Below are 16,763 nucleotides of genomic sequence, written 5' to 3'. Positions count from 1 at the left end.
ACTGTCAGAGGGTCAGTGCTGAGGGAGTGCCGCACTGTCAGAGGGTCAGTGCTGAGGGAGCGCTGCACTGTCGGAGGGTCAGTGCTGAGGGAGTACCGCACTGTCAGAGGGTCAGTGCTGAGGGAGTGGGCACTGTCGGAGGATCAGTACTGAGGGAGTGCCGCAGGGTTGGAAGGTTAGTCCAGAGGGAGTGCTGCACTGTCTGAGGGTCAGTACTAAGGGAGCGCCTCACTGTCGGAGGATCAGTGCTGAGGGAGCGCCGCACTGTCGGAGGGTCAGTGCAGAGAGAGCGTCACACTGTCGGAGGGTCAGTGCTGAGGGTGCGCTACACTGTCCGAGGGTCATTGCTGAGGGAGTGCTGCACTGCCGGAGGGTCAGTGCAGAGGGAGTGTCGCACTGTCGGAGGGTCAGTGCTGAGGGAGTGGGCCCTCTCGGAGAGTCAGTGCTGAGGGATCGCCGCACTGTCGGTGGGTCTGTGCTGAGGGAGCGCCGCACTGTTGGAGGGCCAGTGCTGAGGGAGTGGGCCCTGTCGCAGGGTCAGTGCTGAGGGAGTGGGCACTGTCGGAGGGTCAGTGCTGAGGGAGTGCTGCACTGTCAGAGTGTCAGTGCTGAGGGAGTGTAAATACAGATTGTCGGTTACTAATTGAAAGCTGGGGAATGAGAAGTTCTGAGTGATGTTGTGCAGGTCAATATTTCTTCCTGAAAGACAGCAACATCATCATCAAAGCAGATTAGCAGCTCAGTTGCTCACTGTTGCGTTCTGGGATCTTGTTTTGCAGATGTCCTTCCCCTGTTTCCTACTTATGACAGTGTCTAGCCTCCATGGTGTTTTAGTGGCTGCAAACTGTTTTGGGAAGTGTTCCGAAACAATCTGGAATATTCCAGGGTTATCTGTTGTTCCACTCAGTGGAGATTCTGCCCAGTCACAGAAACAATCAGACCCCGGGATAGTATTACATCTTTGCACTGTGAGTGAGGGGCAGAGTGGCCTGAGAAAGCCCTTGTCATCTCTCCCTGCCTGGAGGGGCTGGGCAAGTTATGTGGGGGTGGGGATGTAGGGGTGGTGGGGGTGGTGAATATAAGGATCCAGTGACACAAATCTGCAGAGTAGGGGGCTGTCCACCTTGGCTAAGATTACTTCCTGATCTAACCCCATCTAAAGTGATCTCCTGATCACTCTCGCCTGGCTGCCTGTGGGATCTTGCTCTGTAGCCACTGTCAACAAACGCTGCTAATTTCCTGACTGTTTCCAGGGATGGCAGGGCTAAGGTATGTAGAGAGAGACTGGATTGGTTCGGATGATATTGACTGGAGATTGGAGGAATGAGAAGGGGATCTCCAAGGGACCTGTCGAATTCTAACTGGACTAGGCATGGGAGGTGCAGGAATGATGTTCCCAATGGCCAGGGAGTCCGGGGACTGGAGAAATCTCTCAGAGTTGGGGGGAACTGGGGAAGCCTGTGACATTCTCTGCCACAGGAAAAGCTGTCAAAGTTGAAATATTGAGTACTTTCAGAGAGGGAGAATGGATCGAAGGTTATGTGGAGATAGCAGTAACAGCAGGTGACCGTATTGAACCACAATCATACTGAATGGGGGAGCAGGCTTGATAGGCCGAATGGCCTACTTCTTCTCCTGTCTTTAAATGTATTCCACTTCCTCTTCAATCCCACAGAGTTAAGGCTATTTAGTGTCTGGCAAACCCTTCATGATGTCCTGAGGATGTGAAAGGTGCTATGGGAATGCAAGTCCATTGTTTCAAATCTGGTCGTTCTCTCAAAGTGTTGTGGAAAACACACTGGAGAAACAGCCAAAGGAAGGGGATTCTGGTGGAAGCCAGGCAGTGTGTTTATGGGAGGGACGGATCCCAGAGGGAGGGACAGATCTCAGAGGGAGAGACAGATCCCAGAGGGAGGGACAGATTCCAGTGGGAGAGACAGATCCCAGAGGGAGGGACAGATTCCAGGGTGAGGGACAGATCCCAGAGGGAGAGACAGATTCCAGAGGGAGAGACAGATCCGAGTGGGAGAGATAGATCCCAGAGTGAGAGACAGGTCCCAGGGTGAGGGAACAGATCCCTGAGGGAGGGACAGATCCCAGAGGGGGGGACAGATCCCAGAGGGAGAGACAGATCCCAGAGTGAGAGACAGGTCCCAGGGTGAGGGACAGATCCCAGAGGGAGGGACAGATCCCCAGGTGAGGGACAGACCCCAGAGGGGCAGAAAGATCCCAGATGGAGGGAATGATCCCAGAGGGACAGACAATCCCAGAGGAGCAGACAGATCCCAGAGGGAGGGACAGATTCCAGAGGGAGGGACTGATCCCAGAGGTACAGACAGTTTCCAGAGGGAGAGACAGATCCCAGAGGGAGGGACAGATCCCTAAGGGACAGACAATCCCAGAGGAGCAGACAGGTCCCAGAGGGAGGGACAGCGAGGTTCGGGAGAGGGTTGGGAAGGTGGGCAGTGCTTGCAGGGATTATACTGATATGTCTCTAGTGAAGAGTCAGACCAGACCCGAGACATTAACTCCTGTCACTCTCTGTAGATGCAGCCAGACCTGCTGAGTTTCTTTAGCACATTTGGTTTTCGTTTCAGATCTGCAATGTTGTTTTCTGCAGATTAACCCATTGGAGATGTATTGGATGGGACTGAGTTGTGATTTTAATAATCATAGCAAGATAGGGTGGAAAGTTAATTGAAATTTGCAGTTCCTGTACATCATCGCCAATTCTATCAAGTCAGCATTTGTTGAATACAGATTGTGAAAATATCCAACACAATATTTAAATGAAACCTTGATGTTCTCTTGTGGTTTGGGAAATTTTAAGAAACTTCATCTTCTTTTGTGGGAGGATCTCTAAAGCAAGCAGACTACATAAGGCAGCAAGTGCTACACCGTCAGTTCAAACTTGCTAGACCATCACACCGGGGTCCGTGCTCAACTGTCCATGTTCACAACCAAGCCAACAGGTAGGAGATTCGAGTGACCATGAGTGATCCACTGTGGGCAGAGAGGGCTCTGACTAACCTATTCTGGGAACAGGTTCAGTGATCTACTGTGGGGTGGTGTCTGCAATATCTACTATGGAGGGGAGTCAACAATAGATTGGAGGGTTGCTGCATTAACTGTTGGAGGATCGAATCATCCACTGCAGGGAGGGAATTGAGTGATCCAGTGAGGGAAAGGGGTCTAAGTGATCTACGTCAGAGAGAAAGCGAGCTCATGAGTGATCCATTGTGGGAGGAGGTTGACTGGTCTATCCCTGGAGAGAGAATTATATGATCTACAGGTTAAGAAGATTGAGTGATCCACGGCAGACTTGGGTCCAAGTCATCCAGAGTTTGGGAGGATTGAGTGATCCAGTGTGGAGATGGGTCTGGGTATTGCAGTGTTTCGAGGATCTGTGTGATCCACTGTGGAAAGGGGATTGAGAGTGAGAATGGGCGCAGTGGGTGGATCTCTAGTATCTCATTACTCCTCTCTCGGAGCTCTGCCCTCCTTCAATCCTTCACCATCCCTGAGCTCCCTGAGCCCTGGCACCCCAAAACCTCTTCCCTCTCCCTCGCCCGCCTCCCCCACCATCACCCCGCTCTCCCTCTCCCCTTCCTCTCGCTCTCTCTCTCCTGCTCCCCCCTTCCTCTCTGTCCATCTCCCTCTTTCCTGCCCCTTCCCTCTCCCCTTCCTCTCTCTCTCCATTTCCCACCCACCATCTCCTCTCCCGCTCTCCCTCCTCCTCTTCTCCCTTCCTCTCTCTCCCTCCTCTCTCCCTGGCCCCATCCTTCTCCTGTCTCTCCCTCTCTCTGTTCCTCTCCACCCCTGATCCCCCACCCCACCTCCTATAAACTCCAGCTCTCTGACCAGTCGTCTGTTCTTAGTGTAAAATGGTGCTGTAAATGGATATTGTTTTTGATGCTGACGAGTAAGGAGCTGACAGTGTCTCAGAATGAAGGCTTTCTCTCGGTGTGGTGACCACATTGACAATGTCCTTCTTCCTGACAGGTCCCACCATGATTGCTGCGGTCAGCTCCCTGGTTCTCTCCATCCTGGCCATTTCATTGGCTGCTCCAACAGGTCACCCCAGCCTCAGCAATGCCTTTGACCAGAGCATCTCCCTGACCAAGGCCACCCTGCAAAACGTCCGCACCTTCATCACAAATTACGTAAGCCTTGGGGGGTGGGGTCATGACTCCCCTCTGACCCTCTCACATTAAATCCACTGGGGATCATGAGTGATCTCCAACATAATTTACCTGAGTGAGGGTTCCAAATGTGGAGGGAGTTAGATATTGTTCTGAGGGTCAAAGGGATCAAAGGGTCTGGAAAGAAAGCAGGAACTGGGGCTGAGTTGGGGGGGGGAGTGGAAATCAGCCATGGGCGTAATCAATGATGGAACAGGCTCAAAGGGCCGAATGGCCTGCTCCTAGCTCCTGTGTTTCTGTGACAGGGTGGATGGATTCTTGTGGGGCTGACTAGGATTCTCAGTCAGTGATATAGACTCTCCGTAATAAATCCATTCAAGAATACAGGAGAAACACCTTCTCCAGGGAATGGTGGGGTGGGGGAGGGGAAGCTCACCTCCATGGGGAGTGGAGGGGGGGGGAGGGGGGCGGGAATCATTGGAGAAGTTGCTGGATGAACAGCCAGTGGACAAAGGAATAGACGGAGATGCTGAAGGGGGTAGGGGGAGGAGAACCAAAACACCAGCATGCAGTAGATGAACTGAATGGCCTGTGAAAGGATAGGGGCTAATGGATAACTTTCTGTCACCCTTCCACTGATCAAGTCCACATTCGTCAAAGTCAAGGTTAACATCAGCTGCTTCAATGTCGTCAAACACTGTGTTTTCTTTCTAACTTCAGAAAGAAGTGGACCTTGGGAGCCCATCCTTCGAAGACTACAGCCTCATGCTGAGGAGTCTCCCGAACTGCCAAATGTCCTACAGTCAGTGGGTGGAGATGCAGGTACTAAACCCCATCCATTCTCCACTGTTCTTCTCTGTTGCTGGGAAGCAGATTGTTCTCGTTTTCACACCTTGCCTCCTCTCTCCAGGACGAGGAGCGATTACAGCAGAGTTGGAGAGATCTCCAGGTTTTCTGGATCCACGTGGATATGAAACGGATCCATGCGATTGGCCAAGGTGAAGGATCAGCCCTAGCTGACTCCATGGAAGCAATTTCACTGGATCTCAGGGATCTGATCTCCCAGCTCAATAGAGAGGTAAGGAGGCAGAAACTGGTGAGAACTGTGTACACACTGCCCAGTTCCCAGAGGGTGGGGAAAGCAGCCTGCTTATTGGGAGATACAATCTTCTCAGACCGTAGATTCCCCCACCCTCCCATCCCAGTTCAAACACAATACCACCACAAACAACTCTGGAAACACATGGGAACCACAGTTTTCCCTTTTGGCATTCAATCTCTTCCACATCTCCTCTCCCACCCAAGTTCACTCCCATCCATCTCTCTCCCATCACTCTCTCTCTCCCACCCATCTCCTCTCCCACCTATCTCTCTCCAATCCATCTCCCACCTATCTCTCTCCCATCTATCCCTCTCCCACCCATCTCTCTCTCTCTCCCATTGCTCTCCTCTCTGCTACCTCTACCACTTGCATGAACAGAGTCTAATCAATCAGCATTCTTGACCTGTGGGATGTAAATTGTTGTTCCCTTTCTAAATTTGGTTTTCTTGCATGTCAATCCTGATGAGTGCAAGTCAAAAAGGTAGATTTCTTTGGGCAATTTTTTTTTCGATTAGATTACTTACAGTGTGGAAACAGGCCCTTCGGCCCAACAAGTCCACACCGACCCGCCGAAGCGCAACCCACCCATACCCCTACATTTACCCTTTACCTAACACTACGGGCAATTTAGCATGGCCAATTCACCTGACCCACACATCTTTGGACTGTGGGAGGAAACCGGAGCACCCGGAGGAAACCCACGCAGACACGGGGAGAACGTGCAAACTCCACACAGTCAGTCGCCTGAGGCGGGAATTGAACCCGGGTCTCTGGCGCTGTGGGGCAGCAGTGCTAACCACTGTGCCACCGTGCCGCCGTGCCGCCCACTAATTTTGGGCCAATTGTATTCAGAGAAGACAGAGCAGTCTCCATTGTCTGTCTGATTCACCTCCCGTCCTATCCTGTAGTGTAATGCTTACTCTCTTCTCTCCTGCCTCCATCGCCTAGAGGCTTCCTCCTGACTCTTATCTTCCTTCTTTATTTCTGAGCTGGGCATTAGCTCTGAAGGTGGGTGTGGCAGGTTCTGTCAGGATGGGTGGACAGATCTAAATTCCATCTCCCCAATCCTCTCACTGCCTCTGTGCTATGTTCCATCTCCCTCCAGTTAAGGTAATGTAGTGCCATTGCCTTTTGCAAACATCTCCGTCCTGTGCCCCTGCCTCCCCCAGCTTCAGTCTCCTACCTGAACTGATTACCAAGACTGGGTCTGGAGTTACGTGTAGACCAGACCAGGTAAGCATGGAGTATTTCCTTTCCTGTCAGCCTGATGTGCAGCTGTTTGACTGGTTTCAGTTGTCATTAGCTGCTGCAGTAGGATGTGAACCCAGGGTTGCAGGGTATTCTCCTGGAGTTCTAGGTTATGGGCCCAGTGACAACTAACACTTCACCAAAATCACCACTGTGCCCGCATGCATAAAGATACCACCCTAAATCTAACCTCCTTGGCAAAGGCATGAGTCACCTGGTCTGAGCATTTCCTAATCCGATGGAAGGTGTTTGGGAGTAATTTTCTAACTTTTTGGAAGTTAAGTGACAAACTCCTAGCTCTTCGGGTGCAGACGTTTACTTGTGAGGTTCTTGTGGGCGTTGAATCAGTTGAGTTCCAAAGTGAGAGCCAGATTCAACTATTGACCACACGTGTGGTTCCGTAATGTTCATCGAAAATTCAGGTTTTTGCTGTGAGCTAATTATAGAACTGAAAGTTTAGCTTCATTTAGAAAATAAGGAAGTTGGAAGCAGTGGGTTTTCAGAGGGTTTTCTGATGCACTGGAATTCTGTGAACCATGTTGTATTTATCTGTGTTCTTCCTCAAATCCCTTTCATCATTTTATTGACCTCCATTCGATCAGGCTTTTCCTGGTGTGAAGGGTCCTCGCCCATTCAGTGTTTCCTGATTGTGAACTGATCATCCTTACCAACCTATTACTTGCATTTCTCTGTATCCTCTCTGTAAAATGGAGCCCGGAATGGGGCACAGTTCTCCAAGTCTAGTCTAACCAAGGTCAGAAGTCACATGACACCAGGTTATAATCCAACAGGTTTATTTCACCAGCTTTCAGATCACTGCCCAGAAGTGATTTCACCTGAGGAAGGAGCAGGGCTCCGAGAGCTTGTGATTTCAAATAAACCTGTTGGACTGTGATCGTGTGTCATGTGTTTTCTGACTTTGTCCACCCAAACACCAGCACCTCCACATCATAGTCTATCCAAGGTTAATATAGTTAATATCAGACTGTAGTGTAATATCTTTCCAAATCCACTTCTCTGGAGCTCAAGCCAATGCTTGATCTGAGTTGTTGCTGATCTGACTGATGTGTTGTTATCGATAATGCTTTGTGAATGTGTAGAGCCACATTGCCTGACTCCTCCCCCCCCCCTGTTCAGATCCTATATGCTTTGTGTCTTTCCAGATCTCAGCTCTGAACAGTACGCCCCCTGAACCCCTGGACCTGACTCTCCCCAACAACGTCCTGAACCCAGGCCACGATTGGCACAGCAAGCTACAAGGCTACATCATCTTCCGGGACCTGGAAACCTATCTGAACAAAGTGATCCGAGACTTCACTCTCTTAAAGACTAAATATTGAGCCTCAGTAAGGAATCCACAAGAGTTTAATGGACATTGGCCTTTGCTCTGTAACCGTCCCAAGTTCTGAGCACCGAAGTGACGGAGTCGATATTTATACATTAATGTATTGTTGTGATAACCAATCTATATTTATAACTTGTGATAATTTATTTAATTTAAATAAAAAGATTGAATCCATCTTTGAATTTATTGAATTTGTTAGGTATTAGTAGATAAAGCAGACTTGATGTGTTGTATTACGGGGAAAGCGAACTAACAGAGAGTAAAATGTACAGCGATAATCAAAGGAACAAACTGCAAGGCTCTGTATCTGAAAGTGTCCAGCATCATTAACAACATCGATAGTGCACGGTCAAGTGAATACGTGAGATCCGCTAGCTGCCAGCTGTGAAGGATTGGGTCTTGAATATTGAGGAATATGTCACATTAATGAAGGAGAGGACACGTGGTAATGGTGGAGGGTAGCACTGTTAATGTTTTTTATTCATTCACAGGATATGGGCATTCAATATCCAGAGGGACAGCTGAGAGTCAACCTCATTGCCGTGGGTCTGGAGTTACGTATAGGCCAGACCAGGCAAGGAAGGCCGATTTCCTTTCCTTTGGGCATTAGTGACCCAGGCGGGTGTTTTTTCCAAGAATTGACACCAGTTCCATGGTTATCATTAGACTCAGAATTCCTGGTTCATAATCAAATTCCACAATCTCCTTTGGCAGGATTCGAACCCGGGTCCCCAGAACATCACCAGGGTCTCTGGATTAACAGTCTCGTGATACTAGGCCAGCATCTCACCAGAAGATGGCATTAATGCAATAGTTAGAGTTGATCTCAGTTCAGGAGGTGAAGATGTGGAATCAGTTTGGATGGAAATGAGAAAGAGATCATTAATGGGAATAGTCCCTCAACAATAACCACAATGTGGGATGCAGTGTACAAAACTTCAAGAGAAAGCAACAATTAATGGGTGACTGTAATCGACATTTAAACTGTTTTATGATCTCGGTTGATGGTACTACTGGACAAATCAGATTCCAGATGGAAATCTGCCTTGATTTTTTTTAACAGTTAATGTCACTGTCTTTGGCTGATACATAAATATGTGATGTGCTGAAGATTTGATTTTGACAAGAAAACAGATTATTACACAAAAGAAATGAAGTTAAAGAAGAATAAACCAACAACACAATTTAAAAGGTTTCAAGATATATGCAAAACAAAATCCTATCTAATTCCAAAACCCTCACTTCAAAGCACTCAAATGTATTTGATTTATTGTTGTCACATGTACCTAAGTACAGTGTAAAGTTTAGTTCTGTGAGCAGTACAGACAGATCACAGCAAACAAAGACACACAGACAGGTGACAGGTGCTTAGACAAAGTGTAGCACACAGTTAATACTGCTCAGGAGATGCACAAAGCAAGATCAATGTTATTTGAACTCAGAGAGGTCCATTCAGCAGTTCCAGTAACAGCAGGGAAGAAGCTGTACTTGAACCTATTGGTGCGTGTGTTCAAGTTTCTGTATCTTCTGCCTGATGGAATGTAAGAGAGCATTCCCGGGGTGGGAGGGGTCCTTGATGACATTAGCAGCCTTTCCACAGCATTGAGACATATAAATGGAGGCAATGGTTGGGAGGTTGGCTTCTGTGATGGACTGGGCTGTGTACACAGCTCTCTGTAGTTTCTTACGGTCCTGAGCAGAGCCGTTATCATGCCAGGCCATAATGCACCCGGACAGTAAGCTTTCTATGGTGCATCTGTATAAGTTGGTGAGGGTCCTTGTGGAATTGCTGAATTTCCCGCGATGCCTGAGGAAGAAGAGGTATTGTTGTGTCTTCCTGACTGTCGCATCTACCTGGATGGTTCAGGATGGTCCACAACTGTGAGGAAAAGTGCCTTTGTTTATCACATCTTGAGCTTTGATTTAAAATTTTCTTTCAATTCCTGGTCTTGAGAGCCCAACTGCAATTTAATTAATTAATCACACAACCATGCTTAAACTTTCTTTGTTTCAAATAACCCATTCGGGATTTTAGCCAAACACTTCGGCCCTGGAATTTTCAATCGAAAACGGTTACATTAAGATAATTTCTTTCCAAAACATTCTGAACTAACCCCATTCTACAGGAGAAAGTATTCTTCCATCTGAACGTGACCATGTCTTCTGCAAACTTCCCCAAAAGTTTTCAATTTCTGTTTCTTCCCTTTGCTAACTTCAACTTTTGATTTTCTGAAATGAAAAACAAGCAAACTTCTTTCAATGTTTTTCTGTTTCCAGCCATAAAACTAACTCTGACAATAAAAAGAAACTAATCTTTTCAATCCAGGGAGGCCCTGAATCATGAGGAGCTGTTCTGATGCAAATATAAAACAAAGAGCTGCAAATCTGAAACAGAAACAGAAATTGCTGGAGAAACTCAGCAGGTCAGAGAGTGATTGAGTCATAGAGATGTACAGGACAGAACCAGACCCTTCAGTCTAACCCGTCCATGCCGACCAGAGATCCAAACCTAATCTAGTTCTATTCGCCAGCACTTGGCCCATATCCCTCCAAACCCTTCCTAATCATATATCCATCCAAATGCATTTAAATGCTGTAATTGTACCAGCCTCCACCACTTCCTCTGGCAGCTCATTCCATACACGTACCACCCTCTGTGTGAAAAAGTTGCCCCTTTGCACTCTTTTATATCTTCCCCCCCCTCACCTTAAACCTATGCCCTCTACCCCGAGGAAACAGCCTTGTCTATTTACCCTATCCATATCCCTCATGATTTTATAAACCTTTATAAGGTCACCCCTCAGCCTCCGATGCTCCAGGGAAAACAGCCCCAGCCTGTTCAGCCTCTCCCTATAGCTTAGATCCTCCAACCCTGGCAACATCCTTGTAAATCTTTTCTGAACCCTTTCAAGTTTCACAACATCTTTCCGATAGGAAGGAGACCAGAATTGCACGCAATATTCCAACAGTGGCCTAACCAATATCCTATACAGCCGTAACATGACCTCCCAACTCCTGTACTCAATACTCTGACCAATAAACGAAAGCATACCAAATGCCTTCTTCACTATCCTATCTACCTGTGACTCCACTTTCAAGGAGCTATGAACCTGCACTCCAAGGTCTCTTTGTTCAGCAACACTCCCTAGGACCTTACCATTAAGTGTATAAGTCCTGCTAAGATTTGCTTTCCCAAAATGCAGCACCTCGCATTTATCTGAATTAAACTCCATCTGCCACTTCTCAGCCCATTGGCCCATCTGGTCCAGATCCTGTTGTAATCTGAAGTAACCTTCTTCACTGTCCACCACACCTCCAATTTTGGTGTCATCTGCAAACTTACTAACTGTACTTTTTATGCTCGCATCCAAATCATTTATGTAACTGACAAAAAGTAGAGGGCCCAGCACTGATCCTTGTGGCACTCCACTGGTCACAGGCCTCCAGTCTGAAAAACAACCCTCCACCATCACCCTCTGTCTTCTACCTTTGAGCCAGTTCTGTATCCAAATGGCGAGTTCTCCCTGTATTCCATGAGATCTAACCTTGCTAACCAGTCTCCCATGGGGAACCTTGTCGAACGCCTTACTGAAGTCCATATAGATCACATCTACTGCTCTGCCCTCATCAATCCTCTTTGTTACTTCTTCAAAAAACTCACAAGTGACTATCGATGATACAAATATCTCAGCAAGAGGCCCAGCGATCACTTCTCTAGCTTCCCACAGAGTTCTCGGGTACACCTGATCAGGTCCTGGGGATTTATCCAATTTTATGCATTTCAAGACATCTAGCACTTCCTCCTCTGTAATATGGACATTTTTCAAGATGTCACCATCTTAATTCCATATCTTCCATGTCCTTCACCACAGTAAATACTGATGCAAAAAACTCGTTTAATATTGGATGTAGGTTTGCTCACTGAGCTGGAAGGTTCATTTCCAGATGTTTCATCACCTCACTAAGTAACATCTTCAGTCATGCATTGCCCAGAGGCCCACTGAAGATGTTACCCAGGAGGGTGATGAAATGTCTAGAAATGAACCTTGCAGCTCAGCGAGCAAACCTACATCCAGGACCTCAACCTGAGCTACAAATCTTCTCAAAACTCACTTGTTTAGTATCTCCACCATCTTCTGCGGCTCCACACAAAGGCCTTCTTGCTGATCTTTATGGGACCCTATTCTCTCCCTAGTTACCCTTTTGTCCTTAATGTATTTGTAAAAACCCTTTGGATTCTCCTTAACCTTATTTGTCAAAGCTATCTCATGTCTCCTTTTTGCCCTCCTGATTTCCTTACTCCTACTGCCTTCATACTCTTCTAAGGATTCATTCGATCTATCCTGTCTGGACCTGACATATGCTTTCAGGCAGCATCTGTGGAGAGGGGAACAGAGTCAATGCTTTAAGACCAGTGACCCTTTCAACGTTTTCACACAGAGGGTGGTACGTGTACGGAATGAGCTGCCAGAGGATGTGGTGGAGGCTGGTACAATTGCAACATTTAAGAGGCATTTGGGTGGGTATATGAACAGGAAGGGTTTGGAGGGATATGGGTCGGGTGCTGGTGGGTGGGACTAGATTGGGTTGGGATATCTGGTCGGCATGGATGAGTTGGACCCAAGGGTCTGTTTCCGTGCTGTACATCTCTATGACTCTATGTCTTCACTCTACTGTCTCCTCACATCTGTTGTTAGATCTGCTGTGTTCCTCCAGTAATTTCTGGTTTTGTTTCAGCAATCTGACACATACTGGTTTGAAATTGTGATTCTGGAAAGACCAGCAACTTAATTATTAACACTCCTAATCCTCACAGACAAAAACTCAAAACCCAAACTCTAAAATACAGGTAGTTATCCTATAATGTCATAGTTGTATTCCAGTGAAACCTTACTTCATAGAAAATAGCTTAATATAATAATGGGGCCTTTGGGAAAAGTGGGGTTAGGGATATATCACCAAAACAAACCACTCATAATCGCTCAAAAATCATCCAAAAAACGAACACAAAGTATAGCGCAGCCTGAATGAAGGTTGAAATTATATCTACCAATTAAACAAAAGTAAATTTAACACCGTACATTTAAAAACTAGAAGAGAGCTGCTCTGTGCAGTACTCCTTCACACGGTGGCTCAGTGGTTAGCACTGCTGCCTCACAGCACCAGGGTCGCGGGTTCAATTCCAGCCTCAGGCGACTGTCTGTATGGAGTTTGCACGTTCTCCCCATGCCTGTGTGGGGTTCCTCCAGATGCTTCGGTTTCCTCCCACAATCCAAAGCTATGCAGGTCAGGGTGGATTGGCCGTGCTAAATTGTCCCATAGTATTAGGTGCATCAGTCGGTGGGCGGGGTGGGTCGGTGTGATTTGTTGGGCTGAAGGGCCTGTTTTCACACTGTAGCTAATCTAATCTAATCTGAAGCTGCTTTGCCAGCAGCTGATACATGTGCAGGATGGCACAAAGACTGACACTGACATCGCGCACGTGCAGGACAGTGTGGAGATTTCGGTGCATGTGTGGACCGAAGCACGTGAACTGATCACACGCTCGAATCGCACTATTGACAACAGACATCATTTCTCAAAAATAATGTTCCCTAATTCTTCAGCGACATTATAACCAAATCATGCTGCTGAAACGCACGTTATCCCCGAGTTAACTGGGATGTATGAAACATCCACCTTACTTCACACTGGGTGAAGATGTTTTTGAGATGGTTTTGTAGAGCAGCAGACCCTGGAACTGACCAGAGAGCAAGTTATATCAGTGCAACGTGTTAACATTAATTAATTATCTCAGAGTAAAGGCTCACCAATGTATCAGTGACCACAATATGATGAAATCTTGTATTCATTTTAAAAGAGAGAAGAGTGGGTATAGGCCTAGTGTTTTATATGTAAATAAGGACATCTACATCGCATAGATCTGAGCTATCTAAAGTGAACTGGAATATTAGGATACAGAATAGATCAATAGAGACAGTGACTGACAGACACCTTTGAAGGGCTACTTCAGGTTATCAGAATAATTATATTCCCACCATAACAAAACAATTCTCAAGGGAGGACCTACCATCTATCGCCAATTAATGACGCTAGATAAGATATCAGACTTAAGGAAAATTCATAAATGCACAAAGATAAGTGTCAGGTCAGATGATTGGTTGGAATATACAGAATGACTAAGTGGTAGCAGGAGGAAGAAGTTAAAGTAGGACAGGAACATAGAACATGGAACATTCCAGCACAGTACTGGCCCTTCGGCCCTCAATGTTACACCAACCTGTGGAACCAACCTGAAGCCCATTTAACCTACACTGGGGGTGGCACGGTGGCTCAGTGGTTAGCATTGCTGCCTTATAGCACCAGGGTCCCAGGTGTGATTCCAGCCTCAGGTGACTGTCTGTGTAAAGTTTGCACATTCTCCCACATCTGCATGGGTTTCCTCCCACAGTCCAAAGTTGTGCAGGTCAGGTGAATTGGCAGTGCTAAATTGTCCACAATGTTGGGTGCATTAGTCAGAAGGAAATGGGTCTGGGAGGGTTACTCTTTGGAGGGTCGGTGTGGACTAGTTGGGCCAAAGGGCCTGTTTCCACACTGTAGGGAATCAAATCTAATCTACACTCTACCATTCTCGTGCATATGTCTATCCAATGACCATTTAAATACCCTTAAAGTTGGCGAGTCTACTACTGTTGCAGGCAGTGCGTTCCACAACCTTACTACACTCTGAGTAAAGAAACTACCTCTGACTTCTTTCCTATATCCATCACTCCTCAATTTAAAGCTATGTCCCCTCGTGCTAGCTATCACCATCTGAGGAAAAAGGCTCTCCCTGTCCACTCTATCTAACCCTCTGATTATCTTGAATGCCTCTATTAAGTCACCTCTCAACCTTCTTCTCTCTAATGAAAACAACCTCAGGTCCCTCAGCGTCCCTCCAGATCAGGCAACATCCTGGTAAATCTCCTCTAAACCCTTTCCAAAGCTTCCACATCCCTCCTATAATGCGGTGACCAGAACTGTACACAATACTCCAAATGCGGCTGCACCAGAGTTTTGAGCAGCATAACCTCATGGCTCTGAAATTCAATCCCTCTCCCAACAAAAGCTAACACACCGCATGCCTTCTTAACAACCCTGTCAACCTGGGTGTCAACTTTCAAGGATCTATGTACATAGACACTGAGATCTCTCTGCTCATCCACACTGCCAAGAATCTTACCATTGGCCCAGTACTCTGTATTCCTGTTACTCCTTCCAAAGTGAATCACCTCACACTTTTCTACATTTGCCACCTCTCAGCTCAGCTCTGAAGCTTATCTATGTCCCTCTGTAACCTGCAACATCCTTCAGCACTGTCCACAACTCCACCGACCTTAGTGTCATCCGCAAATTTACTACCCATCCTTCTCTGCCCTAATCCAGGTCATTTATAAAAATGATAAACTGCAGTGGCTCCAAAACAGATCCCTGCAGTACCCCACTAGTAACTGAACTCCAGGATGAACATTTCCCATCATCCACCGCCCTGTGTTTTCTTACAGCTAGCCAATTTCTGATCCAAACCGCTAAATCACCCTCAATCCCATGCCTCTGTATTTTTTGCAATAGCCTACCTTGGGGAACGCTCTCACACGCCTTACTGAAACCCATATACACCACATCAACCACTTTACCCTCATCAAAGAACTCAATTAGGTTTGTGAGGCATGACCTACCCTTCACAAAATCATGTTGACTGTCCCTCATCAAATTTTATCCTTTACATTTCCTTCATGTTTGAACTCCGAAAGGAAGGTATTGCTGTCAACCAAGGAGGGTCCGTGGGGATGGCTGCACTAAAGATTAAGGCAGACTATGAGTCCGACACAGTATTGACTGGACCTGGAACAGGGAGAGCAGATGGAATGGAGCCAATGGGTTCTGAAGTAGTGGTCAATCACTAGACAACAGTGTTTTGATTGGTTCCTGACCAGATCACCATGGTTTGGGTTCCTGACCAGATCACCATGGTTTGGGTGGGGTCAGGCCAGTCAAGCTGCAATGAAAAATGCTCAAACCTCACTCCAGTCCCTTTGTGGAGGGTTCCGGAAAATTCCCACTAACAATTGGGCTGGTTTGCACTCAGCTCTCTCTTCATTAACTCCCTGAGGGAAAGAGGATTCAACACTTTCTGAGATATTGAAAGGACAAACTGGTTAATGAGGGAGTGAAAGACCAAACATCAGTCAGTCTCAAGCTCCTGTCAACAGCAAGGAGTTTACAGGAAGGAAGCAAGGGAAAGCAACTCAGTGAATCCTGTGGTCCAGACTGGGGCTGTCACTTGTTGATTACGTTCCCTTTTCTCCATAACTATTCACGTATCTGTTTGGGAAAGTGGGGGGAGTGGGGAATTAGGAAGGGGTAAAGTTTAAGTGGTAGAATTGAAAGTCAGCAATTCATGTTGCCTTTTTGCTATTGGCTAAAGACAATTTGTTTGTAATAAACAGTCACTGTCTCAATACGTACAGAAACCCAGAGTGTTTCTTCTTTAACCTGAATACAGGCCTTTTACAGAGATAGGGAGGGGGGGTAGGGGTGACAGAGAGAGGGGGGTGTAGGGGTGACAGAGACAGGGAAGGGGTGTAGGGAGCTACAGAGATAGGGGGTGTAGGGGTGACAGAGATAGGGAGGGGGGCCAGAGGGTGACAGAGATAGGGAGGGGGTGGAGGGAGTGACAGAGATAGGGAAGGGGTGTAGGGAGTGAAAGAGATGGGGGGGGTGTAGGATTGACAGAGACAGGGAGGGGGTGTAGGGGTGACAGAGACAGGGAGGGGATGTAGGGGAGACAGAGATAGGGGTGTAGGGGGTGACAGAGACAGGGAGGGGGTGTAGGGAGCTACAGAGATGGGGGGTATGGGGTGTGACAGAGATAGGGGGTGTAGGG

The 16,763-nt window shown here is 47.2% G+C and overlaps 1 protein-coding gene across 1 annotated transcript; it reads left to right on the top strand.

Annotated features, from left to right (window-relative positions):
• The first annotated feature begins 3,983 nt into the window (after window positions 1-3,983).
• Window positions 3,984-7,832, top strand: LOC132830218 (cardiotrophin-2). Its single transcript, XM_060847750.1, has 4 exons — window positions 3,984-4,163; window positions 4,863-4,964; window positions 5,053-5,220; window positions 7,656-7,832. The coding sequence occupies exons 1-4, from the start codon at window positions 3,984-3,986 to the stop codon at window positions 7,830-7,832; spliced, it is 627 nt and encodes a 208-aa protein (XP_060703733.1).
• The last annotated feature ends 8,931 nt before the right edge of the window (window positions 7,833-16,763 follow it).

The sequence above is a fragment of the Hemiscyllium ocellatum genome, chromosome 31, assembly GCF_020745735.1.
Source record: "Hemiscyllium ocellatum isolate sHemOce1 chromosome 31, sHemOce1.pat.X.cur, whole genome shotgun sequence".
Lineage (NCBI taxonomy): Eukaryota > Metazoa > Chordata > Chondrichthyes > Orectolobiformes > Hemiscylliidae > Hemiscyllium > Hemiscyllium ocellatum.
This window is presented reverse-complemented; position numbering and strand designations above follow the sequence as displayed.